Source organism: Gobius niger (assembly GCF_951799975.1).
Source record: "Gobius niger genome assembly, chromosome: 21".
Taxonomy (NCBI): Eukaryota; Metazoa; Chordata; class Actinopteri; order Gobiiformes; family Gobiidae; genus Gobius; species Gobius niger.
Genome location: NC_136872.1, coordinates 21904203 through 21922295, shown reverse-complemented (window position 1 = coordinate 21922295; position 18093 = coordinate 21904203). Strand labels below are relative to the sequence as shown.

The following is an 18093-nucleotide window of genomic DNA, read 5'->3' as shown; positions in this document are numbered from 1 at the left end:
ATCAATCATTGAAGTAGCATCATTAGACAAACCTCTTTGATGCATAAGTAGCTCTTCGTTGCTTTTGTTACATAAAAGTACCTCATGTGAAAGGGTGGGAGATCCCTGGCTTAATATGTAATTAAAGCAATAATAAATAACTTGTTTACCTTAATAAATCCTTTCCGTAGTCCCTCAGGGGTAATACAAGTGTTAATGGGATGATTGGAGGGTCTTTCATCTCCCCCTGGTGTCTGGCCAGAAAACCACAATTGCAACTTGACTGCCACCGGGTCGAAGTCACCAATACACACTAATGGAATCACGAAGAAGAAGCTAACAGGCTAACGGGGAAAGCTAACTGCGGGCTAGCGCCATTTAAACAGTATTTACAGCCAAGTTAGTGTGAAAAAAATAATTTCCATTGTATAACTGGATGTACAATATCCCTCTGTCCCTTTGTCTTTTCTTAAGATGCTACGGCACCTGCAGTGATGCATATGGCCTCTAGGGGCATGAGTTTCTTAGTACTGCTTTATGTGCATGCTAAGATACAGGAGTTTATATGATGTGATTCATTCATGATTAACGCACTAATTATGCTTTGATAAACTGTGAGTTAAAGCTTTAACTTTGACAGCAACAGCCCCCACACCTGCAGCACAGTGGAGGCGTCACAGGAAACAAAAAAGGAGAAAGATGGTGAAAGACTGTAGTGGAGCAGAGGAAGAGGAAGGAGGAGGAGCAGACCAGTGCAGGACACCATGCTCTGAAACAGGGACAAACCCTCTGGTCTGTTTCAGCAGATCAGAGGAGCACTGAAGGCAGCCAGGCAGGTTTCCTCCGGGTGCTACGGTTTCCCACAGTGGCGGCACGGCTCAGTCACAGCTGCTCAGGACTAACACCTGAACAGAATTTCGCTGTACGGTTGTACAATGACAAATAAATCACTTACTTACTGACTTACTAACAATAATATTAGTAAATGTAGCATAATATTGTGCTTGTTTTTTTTATTTTTTTTTATTTTATTTTTTTAAGGGATGTATTTATTTATTTTTCCCAGATTGGATTAGCGTCACGGAGTTCAAAAATTAAGTTTAAGTTTAAAATTAACTTATTTACAAAAAAATATATAGAGAAAAAAATCTATCTAACTTAAAACACAAGTTTACCGGGTTTTTTTCTCATTTTAGCTTCTACAATACAAAAAAATAAATCTAAACATTTTTTTAAAGTATTTTTTCTCACATAATTTTTACGTGCGCTTTCCGTAACGTCTTTTTCCGTGCGCCTCTTCTACCAGCACTACGCCCCTCCTCTTTGCCCACGTGTCCGGAAGTGCCCGCTCCACTGTTGTGTTTTCATTTTCCCCGTAGTTTCCTCCATCGCCGCCTCCGCCTTCGGACCATCCGCAACCGGACCGAGGGGAGCTGGAGGAGCGGAGGCCGGGCTGGAGACGCTGGAGGCCGGACGCGGAGGTGAGGAAGGCCCCGGTCCTTGAACCATGGGCCTCTTCGCCAGGATCAGGAAGGAGTGGTTCATCATCGGGATAGTGCTCGTCATCTTATCCGCCAAAGTGCATCCGAGCTTCGGCATCAAGGGAGGTGAGGGGATCAAGAGAGCGGTGGATCATTTCCTTCTCGTATTTATTTAGTTTTACTTTTTATGGCTTTAAATGACTGATCAATTATACTTTTCCGAATCGCTCAGGCGCTACAGGGAACTCCAAAATTGGCTAAATCAAATACTACCGCCAGTGCCATCGTGACGAAACTGCGTGTACGGAACAGAAAACTTGCCCAAACTTCCTTTTTCTTAAGTTTACGTTTTTGTTTTGTTTCTGAGTCAGGAAGGAAGAACGAAAGAAAGAAAAAAAAAAATTCTAACAACCACATAAGCCCCAAAGAATGCTTTTAACCCCTTAACCCCCACATGAACAGAGTACATTTTCTCCAGCTTGGCTTTACCCAAATCTAAAAGCAAAAAAAGTGGCAAAAGAGAAACAAAAACACAATTGAAAAGTGATGAAAAAGCAACAAAAAATCCACAGAAAAATGACAAAAAAGTGATAAAAAAAAGAGAAGAACAGAACTTCCAAAATGAAGCAAAAAACGTGCTGTAAAAGCAACAAAAACACAACTAAAGAGTGATGAAAAAGCAACAAAATATCGACAAGAAAGAACGAAAATAAAACGAAAACACGACAAAAACACTTACAGAAAATGTGACTAAAAAGTTACAGTCTGCTGTGTAGGTCTTAGCTTTCAAATGACGCTATAAGCTTTGGCCATGAAGCTTTTAGACTTGGTTAAGGCGGGGTTTAAGAGGTTAGCCATTTACTTGTCTACCTAATTTACTTAAAGGGGCTAGATGCAAGTTGGCTATTTTATACTCACTACTGCCACCTCAGGTCATACGTGTAACTGCACCTTCTAAGCTCGTGCATGACGGCACTTCAGACCCGAATTAACACCTTTTTGAGTGACAGTGCAGGATTTTAGAGGCAGTTGTGGTGAACAGGTCTGAGCTCATTCTATTAGGACATGGCTGGAACATGTAGGGGGAGGAAAATACTTAGTTTAAACATTTTTAACTCTGTCTAGTCCCTTTAACGCTTTTTTAAAGAACCTTTACAAACTGTGCTCGGCTCAGGAGGGGGTTAAGGGCTTAACAATAAAGTCATACAGGATTAACATTTGCCGAACACACTGGCTCCTCTGTGCTGCAGAAGGACACGTCACACTGGTCCACTCTGGATCAAACATCCTTCAAACATGCCTTTTGTTTACAGTGTTGAGCCTATTTGACAGATGATAAACGTTACAGTTTTACGAGGCTTTAGGGCAGGATTAGTGCTGGAGGTGCTTTAAAGTCACACACATCTTATCTCAAAGATTAGATTAGTCTGAGCGGCTGCTACTGCTTTGAGTGACTCTGGAAAAGGTACGTTAGCTTACGGCGTGTAGTGCCCACGTTTACTCAGATTAGCTCGTCCAAATATTGACAGAGCCTTTACTGGTGTGTGTTTTGGATGGTTTTAAGAAGTGAGGGGAAAGTTCTTGTGTTGGTGACGCTACAGTTTGTTTTGTGAAAGTGACCTGTCCCGGCGGCTGCTGTTCACAGAGGTTTTGTCAATATCCTCCTGAACCGAGGACATTTTCTCCAGTTTGGCTTTACTCAAGGCTCAAAGCTTCTGGAAAAAACACGTCAAAGTAGCAACGAAAATAAGAAAACCAGGATGAAAATGCAACAAAAGAGAAATGAAAATGTGATGGAAAAAGTGAAGAAAAAAGTTATGGAAATATAATGAAAAATGTGACAAAAAAAGTGAAGAAAAAGTTAAAAAAATTCACAAGAAATGGCAAAAATGTGACAAAAAAGGGGGCAAAAATTGGACGAAATAGTGAACATTTTTTGACATGAAATGCAAAAATGTGACAAAAAAGTGAAAAAATAAAGGTGGCGAAAATATGTTGTTGAAAAAGTGACACAAATGTGATGAAAAAGTGATGAATATGTGATGAAAAATTGGCAAAAAATATGACTAAAATAGTGAAAAGAATTTGACGAAAAGTGAAAAAAATGACGAAAATGTGATGAAAATGTTGAAAAAGTTTGAAGAAAAAATGAAGAAAAAATGAAGAAAAAATTGAAAAAAATTGACAAGAAATGACAAAAATGTGACAAAAAAGTTACTTAAAGTAAAAATAAAGGTGACAAAAATGTGACGAAAATATGTTGAAAAAGTGACACAAATGTGATGAAAAAGTGACAAAAAATGGACAAAAAATGACGAAAATGTGATAAAAAGTAAAAATAAAGGTGACAAAAATGTGACGAAAATATGTTGTTGAAAAAGTGACACAAATGTGATGAAAAAGTGATGAATATGTGAGGCGAGAGGAGAAAGCGGAGAGAGGCGAGCCGCCGTCGAGGTGAAGCTGAACAGTTCGTCTCCAAACTCAGTCAGTGCCGCTAAACTCTGTTCGTGGTTGAAATGTAACTTGAAAAGGTGGTGCTGAACTTCTGGTGATATAAAGTTGTGCTGTTTCGTGTGGGGCTGTGGCCACGAAATGAGTTGTTTGTGCCGTTATTTTAACCGAGAAATGAAAAAGGAGGCGCTGAGGTGTTTTTCCGTCTTTATTTCACTCTGTCATTGCACGCTGCTTTCTGTGTGTTCACATTTGGGACGGGAAAATCACCCACATTTGATTTCCTACGACTGGAGTCTAGTCGTGTCTTTGTGCCCCCCACACTACACGATTCGAACGCCAGTCCAGTCGTGACCCCCCCCACACTACGAGACACGACTCTGTGACTCTGTGTGAGCTGACCTTAAGACCGGGGTTGTGATATCGTGTCTCCATGGTAACGCAGAACAGTCAGCGCCGTAATGGAGGATAATAAACGAAAAGACAGCTTTCCACGGACTTAAAGCCGGCAGAAACGTATCGATATCTTTCTCCAGAAGTTGGAAATGAGCTCAAAGTCAGTTCACTCTCAGTATTTCAGCTCGACTGTTGCTCTATTGGGCAAAGCACTTGGGGTAATCATGTTGTTTACATCTATTCAACTAAGAAAGGCTGAAATACATGGATTCTGTGTTTGTGTCTCGGCGTCAGGTCCATTGAAGCCAGAGATCACCATTTCCTACATCGCCGTGTCGCTGATTTTCTTCAACAGTGGGCTGTCGCTCAAAACCGAGGTGAGACAGAAAGACTTTCAAATCTGATCCTGATTCAGACACAGTTATTATATTTGTCCAGACTCAACTTACAAAGGATCAGACAGTTGCATCAGTGCAAGTGTGTTGTTATCCATTTTGCAACAACGTGTCTAAAGATGTTGTGACTTGAACTGAATCCGACTTGAAGGTTTCATTACATTTATGCACTTGATACTAAATGGTATTGAGTTTTCTGTATGAGGACCATGAGCAAAGAGGAGCCATTATTGGTACTTAGGGCTGGGTACTATTAAATAAAATAAATAAAAAACCTTTAGATCCAAGTTTTGATGCTGTGGGTCCAGGGACAGGATTACAGGAAGTTGCTTGGTTGTTTCAGTTCAAATAAATTGCCCAATTTTTACCCAACCCCCCTATTTTTTCCTCTCTTTTTTTGCCCCATTTTTCCTAATTTTTGATTACTAGGTTTTTTCCTAATTTTTGCCATTTTTCCTTAATTTTTTCCCTCATGGTTTTAATTTTTCCCAATTTTTTATTACTAATATTTTTCCCATTTTTTCCCCTATTTTTATATATGTTTTCCTTAATTTTTTCCCTCATGTTTTTCATTTTTTCCCCAATTTTTCCAACTTTTTTATTACTAATACTAGCTGAGACCCGGCCTTCGGCCGGGCCTCGCTAGTCTCCACATTTGATATTCAGAGATTGTGAGTGATTACAAAGAAATGTCCAACCCGTCACACAGTTCAGCTGTAGGCCAGTGGTTCCCAACCCATTCCAAAAACTATGGCCACTACAAATGAATAAAAGAATGAAGGCTCAAAAAAATTTCAAACAAACTGCAATTGGAGTGTTTGATGCACCCGTGCTCCTCTCTTATAAAGTACGACAATATGTTCGCTAAACTCAGGGAATAGAATTCAAGAGACAGTGGAATAATTATTGATAAATATTAGGGGTTCAGCTTTAACGGTTTGGTTCACGGTGCAGGACCCGTGGTTTGGTGCAGCACGGTAGTGTACAATAAAAAAAAAATAATGAGTAGGTTTTGAACTGAAATAGCCTAATGATCGTTATTAGACAGTATTTATAACCTTACAATAAAATTGGCAATGCGTTCAAAGCTGCTTTAGAATCAAATGTACCTCTGGGCTCACAATACGTGCAAGCAAAATAGAAAACAAATGGTACAGCAGCAAAGTTAAAAAAAAAAGGGAAAAAAAGTACGCAGTGCAGGCCATGCGCTCGTTAAGTTGTTTCATTTTCGCTTTGACTCACACGGAGGAGAAATCAGTCGGAGCAGCGCGTGTGATTAGAGGCTCGTGTTTGAGCAGGTTTTGGGCACGCACGCACACGCACACACATACACACACAGGCACACATCGCCCTGTTTGGATGCGCGCACACGCACGGCAGTCAGATCTCGTGCACTCGCGTTTGTGTGACAGCGGGTTGTCCTCGGACAGCAGCACCGCGGTCCATATGGACCCGTGGCCAATGCCCGCGGCCGGTGGGACCGGATGTCCACGCACACACTCAGTACTGTCGCCAGGCTTCCTGGTGTTCCCAAACGGTCTCCCATCCCAGTCCTAACCAGGCCCGTCCCTGCTTAGCTTCGGAGGAACGGTCTCCCATCCCAGTTCTAACCAGGCACTTCCCTGCTTAGCTTCAAAGGCGGTATGGGAAATAAACATGGCGGCGCCCAGGCGGCAGCCATTGAGATAGCGTTTTCTATAATAGATATTTCCTATTTTTTTTTTCAACCATTGTTTCATATTTGCCCAATGTTTTCTTCAATTCTTTTCTTCTTTTTTCCACAAATTCTTTCTCTTTTTCCCAATTTTTTCCCCTCATTCTTTCTCATTTTTCATTACAAATATTTTCCTTATTTCTCCCCATTTTGCCCAATGGCCTCAATTTCTCCCAGTTTTCCCCCATTTTTCCAAAATTACTTCCCATTTTCCACACATTTCCTGACATTGGAGATGAACCCGATAATGTAAATTGGCAGATCTTCCACACATTATTGTTTTGTCTTCTTGTTCTAGACGACAAACGTTTTCGTATCGGTATCGTTCAGGTATTGCCATTGTAAACCAAGCGTCTTGAAACTATAGGGAGTAAACAGTGAGTCAGGCTGTGACTGTGTGTGTGTTTTGCGTCTGCAGGAGCTGACCAGCGCGCTCTTCCACATCCGCCTGCACCTGTTCATCCAGAGCTTCACGTTGGTTTTCTTCCCGGTGTCCGTGTGGCTCCTGCTGCGAGTGTTGGCCTTGTCCAGCATCGACCAATGGCTGCTCCGAGGGTAGGGCTGGATACGTTACATGTCTTTCTATACCGGTGCTTTAACGATACTCGGTTTTCAATACCGATACTAAATTATGTGTCATATTGAACCATTAAACAGATTAATAATGTTCATTTATTATCTATTTCCCTCCATTTCTTTTGCATTTGTATCATTTGTTTGAGATGAAACAACCAAGAAACTTCCTTTAACTGGGACTACAGATGAAAATTAGCCATTGTGGCTAACTCTGGCATATTTACATGTGGACTTTGAGGACTCATGTTAATTAATATGCACTGTCCCATCTTAAATAAATAAATAAATAAGGAAATAAACTACAAAAGGACGAAAAAAACACTTTCCAATTTTTTTCCCCATTTTTAACACATTTTTTAAATTGCCCCCCAAATCTTCTATATTTCTGTCATTTTCCCCCCAATTTTGCCCAAAAATGTTACCCCTTTTTTATGATTTTTCCCATTCCCCCCCCCAACTTTCCCCCAATTTTTCATTTTTTTCCCTCAAATTTCCCTCCCAAATCTTCTATATTTTTGACATTTTTAAATTCTCCCCCTTTTTTATGATTTTTCCCATTTTTTTTCTCCCAAATTTCCCCCAATTTTTCATTTTTTCCCTTAAATTTCCCCCCCAAATCTTCCATATTTTTGTTATTTTTCCCCAATTTTTTTCCCCAATTTTGCTCAAAAATGTTCCCCTTTTTTTTATTTTTCCCATTTTAAATTTTTCATTTTTTTTTTTTTCATTTTTTTTCTTTTTTGTTCTTGTTCCCCAATTTTCTTGTTCCCCAATTTTCCACCCAAATTTTCCATTTTTTTTGTTCATTATCTCCCAAATTTGTTTCCCTTTTTTCATGTTTTTTCCCATTTTTGTTTTTATTTTTATTTTTTCACAAATTTCCCCCAATTTTTCCCAAATTTACTAAACATTTTCCACTTGTTTTTTCTAATTTTTCAAAAAAATTTTTTTTATTTTTTTCAACTTGTCACTTTTTTAAATGTATTTTTAATCTTTTTTTTTTATGAACAGCATCAAAACGTGAATATAAAGATTTAATATGTCTTTTCGGTTTCTGCTTTCAATACATTCATTTTTTTACCAGTAAAACCTAAACCTTTTTATTATACCTGACTAGTATCGTTTCACAGTACCCAGCTCTATCAGAGGTCACTACTGTATCAACACTTCTGCTGTGAGACACTGTTTCACACACGCCTGACTTTGCACGTATCTGGAGTATGTGTCTGCAAACACGGCTGTGGCGTGGAGGAGGGGAGGGCATAAAGGAGCACATTCATATAGAGTCCACCGCAGAGGCCCTGGTACGGTCAAACCCCAGAGGGAGAAGAATAAAATCAGCAAGTTTAGGCCAGTCACTATCACTCCTATATCGACTTATCGTTCAAAAAATGAATGTGTAGCGCCTCATTTGAAAACTAAGATCCGTTTTGTAGATCATAGTGTTTCCTTCTCCTCTTGTCGGCCACAAGAGGGAGCTGTAACCCTGTCAGAGATCCTGCGTGTTCTCCTTTGACCCTGTCTCTCACTCTGCAGGTTGCAGACTGTGAGCTGCATGCCTCCTCCCGTCTCCTCTGCAGTGATTCTGACCAAAGCCGTCGGTGGAAACGAGGTGAAGCTTTTTCTAAAGACACGGCAGCGCCTTAATATAGTGTGAACTAAACCTCCTCAGACTCTTGACTCCGGCCTGTACATGTGTGTCCACAGGCCGCCGCCATCTTTAACTCCGCTTTCGGGAGCTTCCTGGTAAGAACTAAATGAGCCCCTTCCTTCTGTTCTGCACCTCTGAGGAGCTGTGTAAGATCACGGTGAACATGTGTCAATATTCACATCAAAGGAGGCTCCCCTTCTTCAAAAACACACTCTTTTCCAACCTAAATGTAAAGCTTTGTGCGTGTCTTCTCTGTGAGACAAATGGGATTAGATCAAGGCTTAGAAAAACCCATATCGTCGACCTTGAACGTTGCAGAAACGACTAACTAGTGATGGGCTAAACTTTTTGTATCATGTAGTGTCGTACGCAGCAGCGAGCAGCAGGGGGCGCCAGTCGAACGAGACCAACACCTGGCTCATTTTGTCTTTGGGGATTTATGTAGGCCACCACACGCCGATCCTGTGGGTGCTATTGGGCTCCAGTTCTAGTCATGACTTAATGTGTAGAATGAGCTCAGACCTGTTCACCACAACTGCCTCTTAAATCCTGCGCTGGCACTCAAAAGTGATTACTTCGGGTCTGAAGTGCCTTCATGCACGAGCTTAATATAGAAGGTGCAGTTACACCTAAGACCTGACGTGGCAGTAGTGAGCATAAAATGGCCAGCTTGCATCCTGTCCCTCTAAATCTTTGTCAGTGACTTCATATTTAGATGGTTGTATCACTGTTCTGTACCACTGTAAATAAGCAAACATTTATCTTGGGTTTTAACACATATATTTGTTGTTTTTAGGGGATTGTTGTGACTCCTGTGCTGCTACTTTTTTTCGTAAGTTCCCTCCTATCATATTAGTGAATTGTAATGTCCATAGTAAACATAATTCTCACTGTTCGTTAATTGTTTTGTAGCTGGGATCGTCGTCTTCCGTTCCCTTCTCCTCCATTTTCTCTCAGCTCTTCATGACGGTGGTGGTGCCGCTCGTCCTGGGACAGGTCTGACTGCTTCACTAAATAATAATAATAAAGATGTCTCTCTCTCATCTTAATTTAGATTCATTCATTATGTCATTCATAAGAAAATTTACTTAAGAATAAACTAGTCCAGTACCCTATAAGGTGAAAAACTACTGAAAAAGGATGTTCCACTTTATTAAGCACATCATTTTCAAGCAATATGGGAAAGAAAAAGGATCTCTCTGCTGATGAAAAGCGTGAAATAGTTGAATGCCTTGGACTAGGTATGAAAACCTTTGATTTTTCCTGAAAGATTAAGCGTAATCATCGTACAGTTAAGAGATTTGTGGATGATTCAGAGCACACGCGGGTTTGTGCAGATAAAGGCACAATGAGGACGGTTTCTGCCAGACAAACACATCAGATTAAGAGAACAGATGCTACAAAGCAGCCGAATGTTTTCATAGCAACGGTTGCTATGAGATATGATTGGACAATGACTATTTTAGGGCGGGGTTTAGCGAATGGTTAGATGTTTTTTTTTCTGCAGCGTTCAACCAAGAACTGCAAGAACAAACTTTCCTGTCTCCATCATTTTGTTTCCCATTAAATTCTCATTTGCCTGTCTGTACTTCTACTGCAGTAATATTTGAAGTACTCTCCTCTGGTGCCAGGTGTGCCGCGGGTTCCTCCGCGAGTTCCTGGATCGTAGGAAGCCCCCGTTCGGAGTGGTGAGCTCCTGTGTGCTGCTCATGATCATCTACACCACCTTCTGTGACACTTTCAACAACAGCAGCATCCAGCTGGACCCCACCAGCCTGCTGTTCATCGTACTCATCAGTATGTACTTCTACTGCCTTTGAGACTACTACTACTACTGCAGTCTGGAATCACAGCCGGCGACGTCTTAGGAGCCCTGGTTTTTAATCTTCTTTTTCTCAGTTTTCTCCATCCAGATCAGCTTCATGCTCCTCATCTTCACCTTCTCCACCAGGTCAGTCCCAAAACAAAAACACTCATTCAAACATCATGCATCGAAATGTTCTTGTATTGTTTTGTTTTTTTTGTCTCAGGTCCAATTCCAGCTTCAGTCCCGCAGACACTGTGGCCATCGTCTTCTGCTCCACTCACAAATCCCTCACTTTAGGTACGAGCTGCTTTATTTAACTGTCCATGTTTACCAAGTGTTGCGCTCTTTCCTCAAATGTTGAAGACGGTTACGGCCTTTTATCAACAAACCACCGATCGATCGATTTGAATTTCTCAAAAGCCTGTTTTGTCATAATCAAAGGCCGTTTTTGGGCCGTGCAGAGAAACGGTGCAGTATTGACTTATTAAGGGACTAGATGCAAGTTGGTCTTTTTATACTCACTACTGCCACATGTAATAGCAGGTTTGTAATAGAATTGTGAATATGAAAATAACTGCTATAAAATTATTGGCATGAGGATGACGCACTAACGCAAGTATTTGAATTTATCTTCAAGATTAGCATAAGTTTCACATTGTTCCGGTAGTATCTGTAAGAAACTGTTTTTATTTTATTTTTACCACCTCTGGTCTTATGCGTATTTGCAACTTCAAAAGCTCGTGCATGACGGCACTTCGGACCCAAATGAACAACTTTTAGAGTTTTAGATGAACAGGTCTGGGCTCATTCTACACATTAGGACATGGCTGGAACATGTAGGAGGAGGAAAACACATAATTTTAACATTTTTAAACTCTGTATAGTCCCTTTAACGCATTGAGTGGGGGGGGGATTACAAAACTAGACACTCTAATACACCTTATGTGTGGTTTTGGTAGCTCTGTGATGAACAGAAGTCAAATAAATGACAAAAAAGTAAATAAAAAAGTAAAAAGTCACGATCTGGACATTTCATATGTATTATTGCGTTTCTTGTCTGGGCTTGGTGTTGCGTAGCAAACAGCTGTAAACCCGACACGGACAGATCGAAAAGTTGAGATTTAAACATTTCTCTCAGTTTTTAAATGGTCAAAATTGGTCCAAGGACGACTGAGAAGCATCCTGTTAAAGTCTTTATTCCAGAACCAGGCTGTTTAAAGCAGTACTAAGTAACGTGTTTACCTTAATAAATCCTTTCCGTAGTCCCTGTGGGGGTAATACAAGTGTTAATGGGATGATTGGAGGGTCTTTCATCTCCCCCTGGTGTCTCTGGCCAGAAAACCATGTTTGCAACTTGACTGCCCCCGGTCCGGAGAAAGCAATACACACTAATGGAATCACGAAGAAGAAGCTAACAGGCTAACGGGCAAAGCTAACTGCGGGCTAACGTCACTTTAAACAGTATTTACAGCCAAGTTTGTGTGAAAAAAAATATTTCCATTATATAATTGGATGTACAATATCCCTCTCTCCCTTCGCCTTTCCTGTCAGTGTAGTATTTACTCTCCAAGACATTTAATAAGTTAAAAAATCGTAACTTGCTACTACACCTGCAGTTGCGCTTATGGCCTCTAGAGGGAAGAGTTACTTAGTACTGCTTTAAATGCACACGATCAAGAACACGCGGTGTTTCAAAACGTGTCAACAATGTTGTCGTCGAAAATTTGCATTTGCCTCTTCACATAACGTGAGTGTCCGTCCAGAGAGGTGAGAGTTGGAGAGGATTTAATCAGAAAGGAGAGAGTTTCATAAAAGACTAATTATCTTAGAATCTAGGGAAAAAAAGGTGTGATTTTGATTAAACTAGCCTCTGTTTAGCTTTGGATTTCTCAGGAACCGAGGCACGTAGAATTAAACTGTTTTCACCTACGGAGAGCTTAGATTCTCATCTTTAAAACGATCGAAGCCATGTATCCATAGCCGTAACACAGAATATGCTGTGGTGCTACAAATGTCATGAAAAATGGTCTGGATTGTTGGCACTCAACAGCTAAATCCCAAAACAGAGCGGCCTCAATGTGTTAACAAGGTATGATTTTAAAATAGTTTAAAAGTCATGTTTGTGTGTTGACTTGAATATACACTACTGCTCAGAAGTCTGGGGTCCCTTAAAATGTCCTTATGTTTGGAAGAAAAGCACAATAACATTAATTTAATCAGAAATACAGTTTAGACATTGTTAATGTTGTGAATGCTTGTTCTAGCTGGAAACAGGTGATTTCTAATGGAATACCTACATGTGTGCAGAGGTTCTAATGCTACATTGTGCTAGAGCTATAGCTTGTGTTAAAGGGTCATTGATGATTGGAAAACCCTAGTTTATTTATGCAGCTGAAAACCGTTCTGATTAGAGAAGCTTTAGACCTGGCCTGGGTGAGCCCAAACTTCTGAGCGGTATCGTATTCTCTTTTTTCAAATACTGAATACGTATATTTTTTGTCTGAATATGTAAATGTTTTTTAAACGGACTCAGGAAAACGATCTGACTGTGCACGAAGCTCTCAGCTAATGGGATTCATATAAACAAATAGGTTGTATTTTTGGCCTCACTCGCTCATGTCTCCTGCACACGTTGATGAAAGGCCGGCTGGTTCTTCGGTTCACATGGATGTGCACAGACGAACACGTTTATGATCGTGTTCACAGGGAGGGCGCGGCCAAGTCAACCACAGAGTGAGAAATGGTTTGAAAATGTGTGCCGATAATTAGGCACATTCCACAGAGTCTTTTGGTTAGTTTGGCTTCATTGTACGTTCATGTTTCCTGCAGCTACAGAACCAGTAACACCGGCAGATCAACTCCCTGTGCCAGAACAACTGATCACATTTACCTGAAGCCTGAGTCCTCGTGGATACATGATGAAATTATAAAATAACGTCTGTTGTAAGAATTTCTATTGGGCTTATTATCGATTATGAACATAATAATTGCATCAAAAATAACAAATTTCAAAAGTGTGATTTATCTGATTTTAAAGAGACTATACGGAGTTTAAAAATGTTAAAATTATGTATTTTCCTCCCCCTGTTACTTCGGGTCCAAAGTGTCATCATGCACGAGCTTAAAGGGATGTTTCAGGATTTTTGACATAGGGCCTCATTTCCTAGTTATCCAGAGCGTTGCTGATTTCTGGAGATTTTTTTTGTGTGTTATTCCAGCAGTTCGTATGTTTGAAGAGTTACGTGGCGCTAGGCTAGTGCAAGGCTAGTGCATTTCTATGGTATCAGCTAGCCTGCACTAAAAACAGTGTGACCCGCTCCACAGAGCACCTGAGGCAAATCACTTATAACACCAGACTAACCATAGAAATGTCTAATCCGGAAATATCCTTTTAATATAGAACCTGCAGTTACACGTATGACCTGAGATGGCAGTAGTGAGCGTCAGAGTTAGAAGCTTGTTTTATCCTGAGAAGAAAACTTTAAACTCTCACTTCTCTTCACTCCGTTCTCCGCTCTGTCCTCCAGGCATTCCCATGTTGAAGATCGTGTTCGCGGGATTCGAGCAGCTCTCCCTGATCTCCGTCCCGCTGCTGATCTACCACCCGGTCCAGATCCTGCTCGGGTCGGTGCTGGTGCCCAGTATCAGAACGTGGATGATGTCCAGACAGAAGGTACGTGCACGGAGACGACGGGGGGGCAGATAAAGTCATGACACCGGTGTGGTTTGGAGTGAGAGGCCGACACTAGACTGTGTAATGTTTATCACATGGACCAAGAGATGTGGGAAGGTGAAGATGAAGATAATTTCTAACTTCTTTGTCTCGTTAATGAAACCTCGCACCGATACCACTGTTTCTAAAACTGATACGAGTACTTTGATTTAAGCACTTGCTGATACCGAATACCGATACGAGTACAAGGCATTTTCTTCCACAGACTTTTTGAAGTGAATATAGTGTTTAAAGACTCACAGCAGATTGGTTTGTAATTAGTTATTTTATTCATTTACATTTCCTTTAGTAAAGTGGACGACACTTTTAAGAGAAGTTATATCAAAATTTAACAGATGCTATTTTATTTATTTGTTTTTATTCAATATTATTTTTGGTTTTTGTTTCTCTGTCCATCATAGACAGAACAGCTCATGTCCAAAAGCTGCTCAGTGCTTGTGCTTTATTCATTTATGTATTTTTATGTAACAATAGTATTGAGATGTTACTTATTACTGCAGATAAATGGTCTCTTTTCTCCTTTACTTCAGCTCCGTGTGGATTTTCTCGTGTGTTTATAGAAACTTATCCAGTAGCTTCAGCATTTCCATTGTTTTGCTGCAGCTCATTTTGGCTCAATATAAACATGCTGTATGTCTTTATTTTTTGATTTTTTTGAGGACCTTTTAGTCGCTGGGTTAGTTTTTCAGATGAATAAGCTCCTGGGCTTAAAACTGCATCAGAATCACCAAAACTGTGATGAGTTAGCGGCTAGTTAGCAACATTAGCCTGTATGTTGTAAACACTGCAGACACTGCAGCACTAACAACATTTAGCTCTGGTTAAATCCAGCACAGACTCTGATTTAGGGAGTGTCGTCTGTAATAAAGTCAGCTCTATGTGGAATATTGGATTTACACTAAACTATTCTCCAGTTTGTTGCTATTTTCTCTCCTGTGTCCTGTGAGAGCACCGGACACAGGTCAAGTGGTATCGGTTTCTGGTATCGGGACCTCGTTAATGAGTACAAGTGTGTGGTATCGGTATCGGTATCGGTGCATCTCTACTTTTTAATGCCACAAATGCAGGAAAAAAACAAAAATGGTTCATATTTGATTTCTTACGATTGCCAAAAGAAAATTGGTCGAAACAGGCCCAAAAATAAGGTACATTTTGGTATTTTCAATGAATTTACACAGTCAAAATTGTTCAGCTACATCTTAATTTTCCAAGAAATTTAGATTTAGTGAATAAAATGTAATGCTTGCTATGACATTTAAGGCTTTTATTTTGGCACAGTTCATTTGAATGACTTTTATTGCCCTGCAGAAACCGTTTAAATGGTTTTAGCTAATCAGTGATAGAAGACACAAAACAAAATCCCCACTTTCATCTCGGGGTAAACTCGCAATACACTAGAATAGGTAGTAGTATTTATTTACTCCGCCTTCCCTTTTGAGTTCATCTCTTGGTCCATTTTACTGAAGAACCGGAGCCTCCCTCATGTTGTGACTAACTCGCGGCTGTGTCTTCTCCACAGTCTAGTCTGTTGTTGAGATAAGCCACACTGCCCCTGTGTCCAGTGAGTAAAAAGACCAAAAAATAATTCACCACTGAGTCCAGCAACTTCAAAACAGGAAACTTTCATTCTGGTTTGTGCGACTTGCTGGACTCACTGTTGCCTTGACCTAAATTGAAGGGAAAGAGGGTGATTGTGGGTGATTGTGGGTGATTGTGGTGGGCTGGTTCTCATAATTATCACTGGTGTTAAAGTGCACATGACAGGTTTCATGTTGATCACAGTTTTACATCAGCAACATGTCAGTTTAATGGAAAAAAGCTGGGGAACGATGGAGAATTCCTTAAATGATCTTTGGCTAAAGTCTTACCTCGGCTTACAACCTAGCAGGCTTTGAGGAGGGGAAAAGCACAACAAGCTTCTAGGGCTGGGTACCGTTCGTTTTTTTTTTGTTTTTTTTCTCGATTCCACTACTTTAACCTCTTAACTCCCGCCTGAACCGAGAGGATCTTTTTCCTCACGTCATCAGATTTTTTTTCCATCATTTTTTTGTTGGGTACTCAAGTCATTTCTGTAACTTTTTTGTCATTTTTTGTCCAATTTTTGTAATTTTTTTTGTTAATTTTTCATCACATTTTTCCTTTTTTTTTGTGTCACATTTGGTCACATTTTTGTCATTTTTTGGGGATTTTTTGCCGCATTTTTGTGATTTTTTTCATCCATTTTTTATCACATTATTGTCATTTTTTGTCACTTTTTTGTCATTTTTTTCATCCATTTTTTAAATCAAATTTTTGTCATTTTTTTGTCACATTTTTGTCATTTTTTGTCAAATTTTTGTAATTTTTTTGTCAATTTTTTATCACATTTTTTGGCATGTTTTGGTCACATTTTTGTCAATTTCTTGTGACATTTTTGCTGCTAACTTTTACCGTAAAAATTATTTATTATTCACTTGAAATTATACAAAATAATCTGAATGAAGAAAAAACTTGTGCTTGTTCCATTGGCAAGAATAGGTTTTATCTCCTCTAAGGCCAGACCAAATCTACCTACTATCTTTTAGGATTATGGCCTATAGGTGCTCTGCTAAGACATTTTAACCCCTTAACTCCCACCTGAACTGAGCACATTTTCTCCAGTTTGGCTTTACCCCAGTCCAAAAGCTTCTGGAAAAAAGCTGTGAAAATAGCAACAAAACTGAGACGAAAACAATGATGGAAATGTGACAAAAAAGTGAGAAAATATTGAAAAAAAAGACGAAAAATTGATGAAAAAGTGGCAAAAATGTCACAAGAAATTGACAAAAAATTTATGAAAAAACGACATAAATGTGACAAAAAAATGACAAAAATTTGATTAAAAAAATGACGAAAAAATGTGACAAAAATGTGATAAAAAATTGACAAAAAAAAGGACAAAAATGTGATAAAAAATTGACAAAAACATTACAAAAAATTGACAAAAAATTACAAAAAACATACAAAAATCAGTTGAATACCCAACAAAGAAATTATGGAAAAAAAATCTGATGACGTGAGGAAAAAGATCCTCTCGGTTCAGGCGGGAGTTAAGAGGTTAAGGAATTGACAGTTTTTTTTTCCACATTTCTAGAGTACTTTAACAGGCATTTGATCTCTGATTTGGGTCATAATATTTCTCAAAATCATCTCGAGGGCCAGAGTTTGATGATGGAGGGCCGGTTTTGGCCCCCGGGCCTAACATTGCCTACCCCTGGTTTAGTGTAATAATCGAAACAGTATTGCACAACCCTTATTCAGAGGCTTTAAAACTATTGGTCCAGTTCCGTTTTGGCTGAAAGTGTGGTCTAACCTGTCCTCTGCGCTTTAACTGCACCTCGTAATGTGTTTCTTCTGCTTCAATTATCCGGTGTCGCGGGTAATTTATTGCACAACGGTGGAAAAATATTTGGGCTAAAGGACAACAGACGAAACACTGACTCTTCCCTTTAACCTGAAATAAACTCAATTTTCTTTTCGTCCCCAGGCTCACTCGTTTTTGGACACAGTTTAAAGTTTCCCCCCCGGGTTGTGACTTGGACCTACGCATCCTGTGCCTTATTCCAAAACGAAGCGACCTCAAACGGACACACGAGTTCCACGTATTTAATCTGAAGTATTTTGTTATTTTTATATGATATAGTTTATTTAGATACTCATTTGCGGAGTACAGGACCGAGGGTTACTGGGAACATGTTATTTTACATATATGGACTGCTGTTACTGTGTTTTGTAAAGTTTAATACATTTAATTAAGAGGAAGCTTCGTGGCTGCCGTGTTTTTATTTTACAGGATCGTAAGCAAAGGCTTTTATCCTCAGTTCTGCTTTTATCCTCGGTTCTGTTTTGCGAAAGGTCAGATCCGGTCTGGAAAGTGGATGTTTTGAGG

The 18093-nt window shown here is 39.8% G+C and overlaps 1 protein-coding gene across 2 annotated transcripts; it reads left to right on the top strand.

Moving 5' to 3' along the window:
* The first annotated feature begins 1240 nt into the window (after positions 1 to 1240).
* Positions 1241 to 17767, top strand: slc10a7 (solute carrier family 10 member 7). Of its 2 annotated transcripts, none has more exons than XM_079579961.1 (12): positions 1241 to 1586; positions 4605 to 4687; positions 6838 to 6974; positions 8532 to 8607; positions 8703 to 8741; positions 9443 to 9478; positions 9559 to 9642; positions 10278 to 10443; positions 10546 to 10597; positions 10677 to 10750; positions 13981 to 14126; positions 17692 to 17767. In XM_079579961.1, the coding sequence occupies exons 1-12, from the start codon at positions 1487 to 1489 to the stop codon at positions 17716 to 17718; spliced, it is 1020 nt and encodes a 339-aa protein (XP_079436087.1). In that variant the 5' UTR covers positions 1241 to 1486; the 3' UTR covers positions 17719 to 17767. The 2 variants fall into 2 exon arrangements, with proteins under 2 accessions (XP_079436087.1, XP_079436088.1); XM_079579962.1 differs by lacking the exon at positions 17692 to 17767 and adding an exon at positions 15706 to 15768.
* Positions 17768 to 18093: the final 326 nt, after the last annotated feature.

Excerpts from the sequence above, each read along its gene's own strand:
- slc10a7 (XM_079579961.1), top strand. The coding sequence starts at position 1,487 with ATGGGCCTCTTCGCCAGGATCAGGAAGGAGTGGTTCATCATCGGGATA. Across the intron at positions 1,587-4,604 it reads GAGCTTCGGCATCAAGGGAG|GTCCATTGAAGCCAGAGATC; the intron begins GTGAGGGGATCA and ends TCTCGGCGTCAG. Across the intron at positions 4,688-6,837 it reads GGCTGTCGCTCAAAACCGAG|GAGCTGACCAGCGCGCTCTT; the intron begins GTGAGACAGAAA and ends TTGCGTCTGCAG.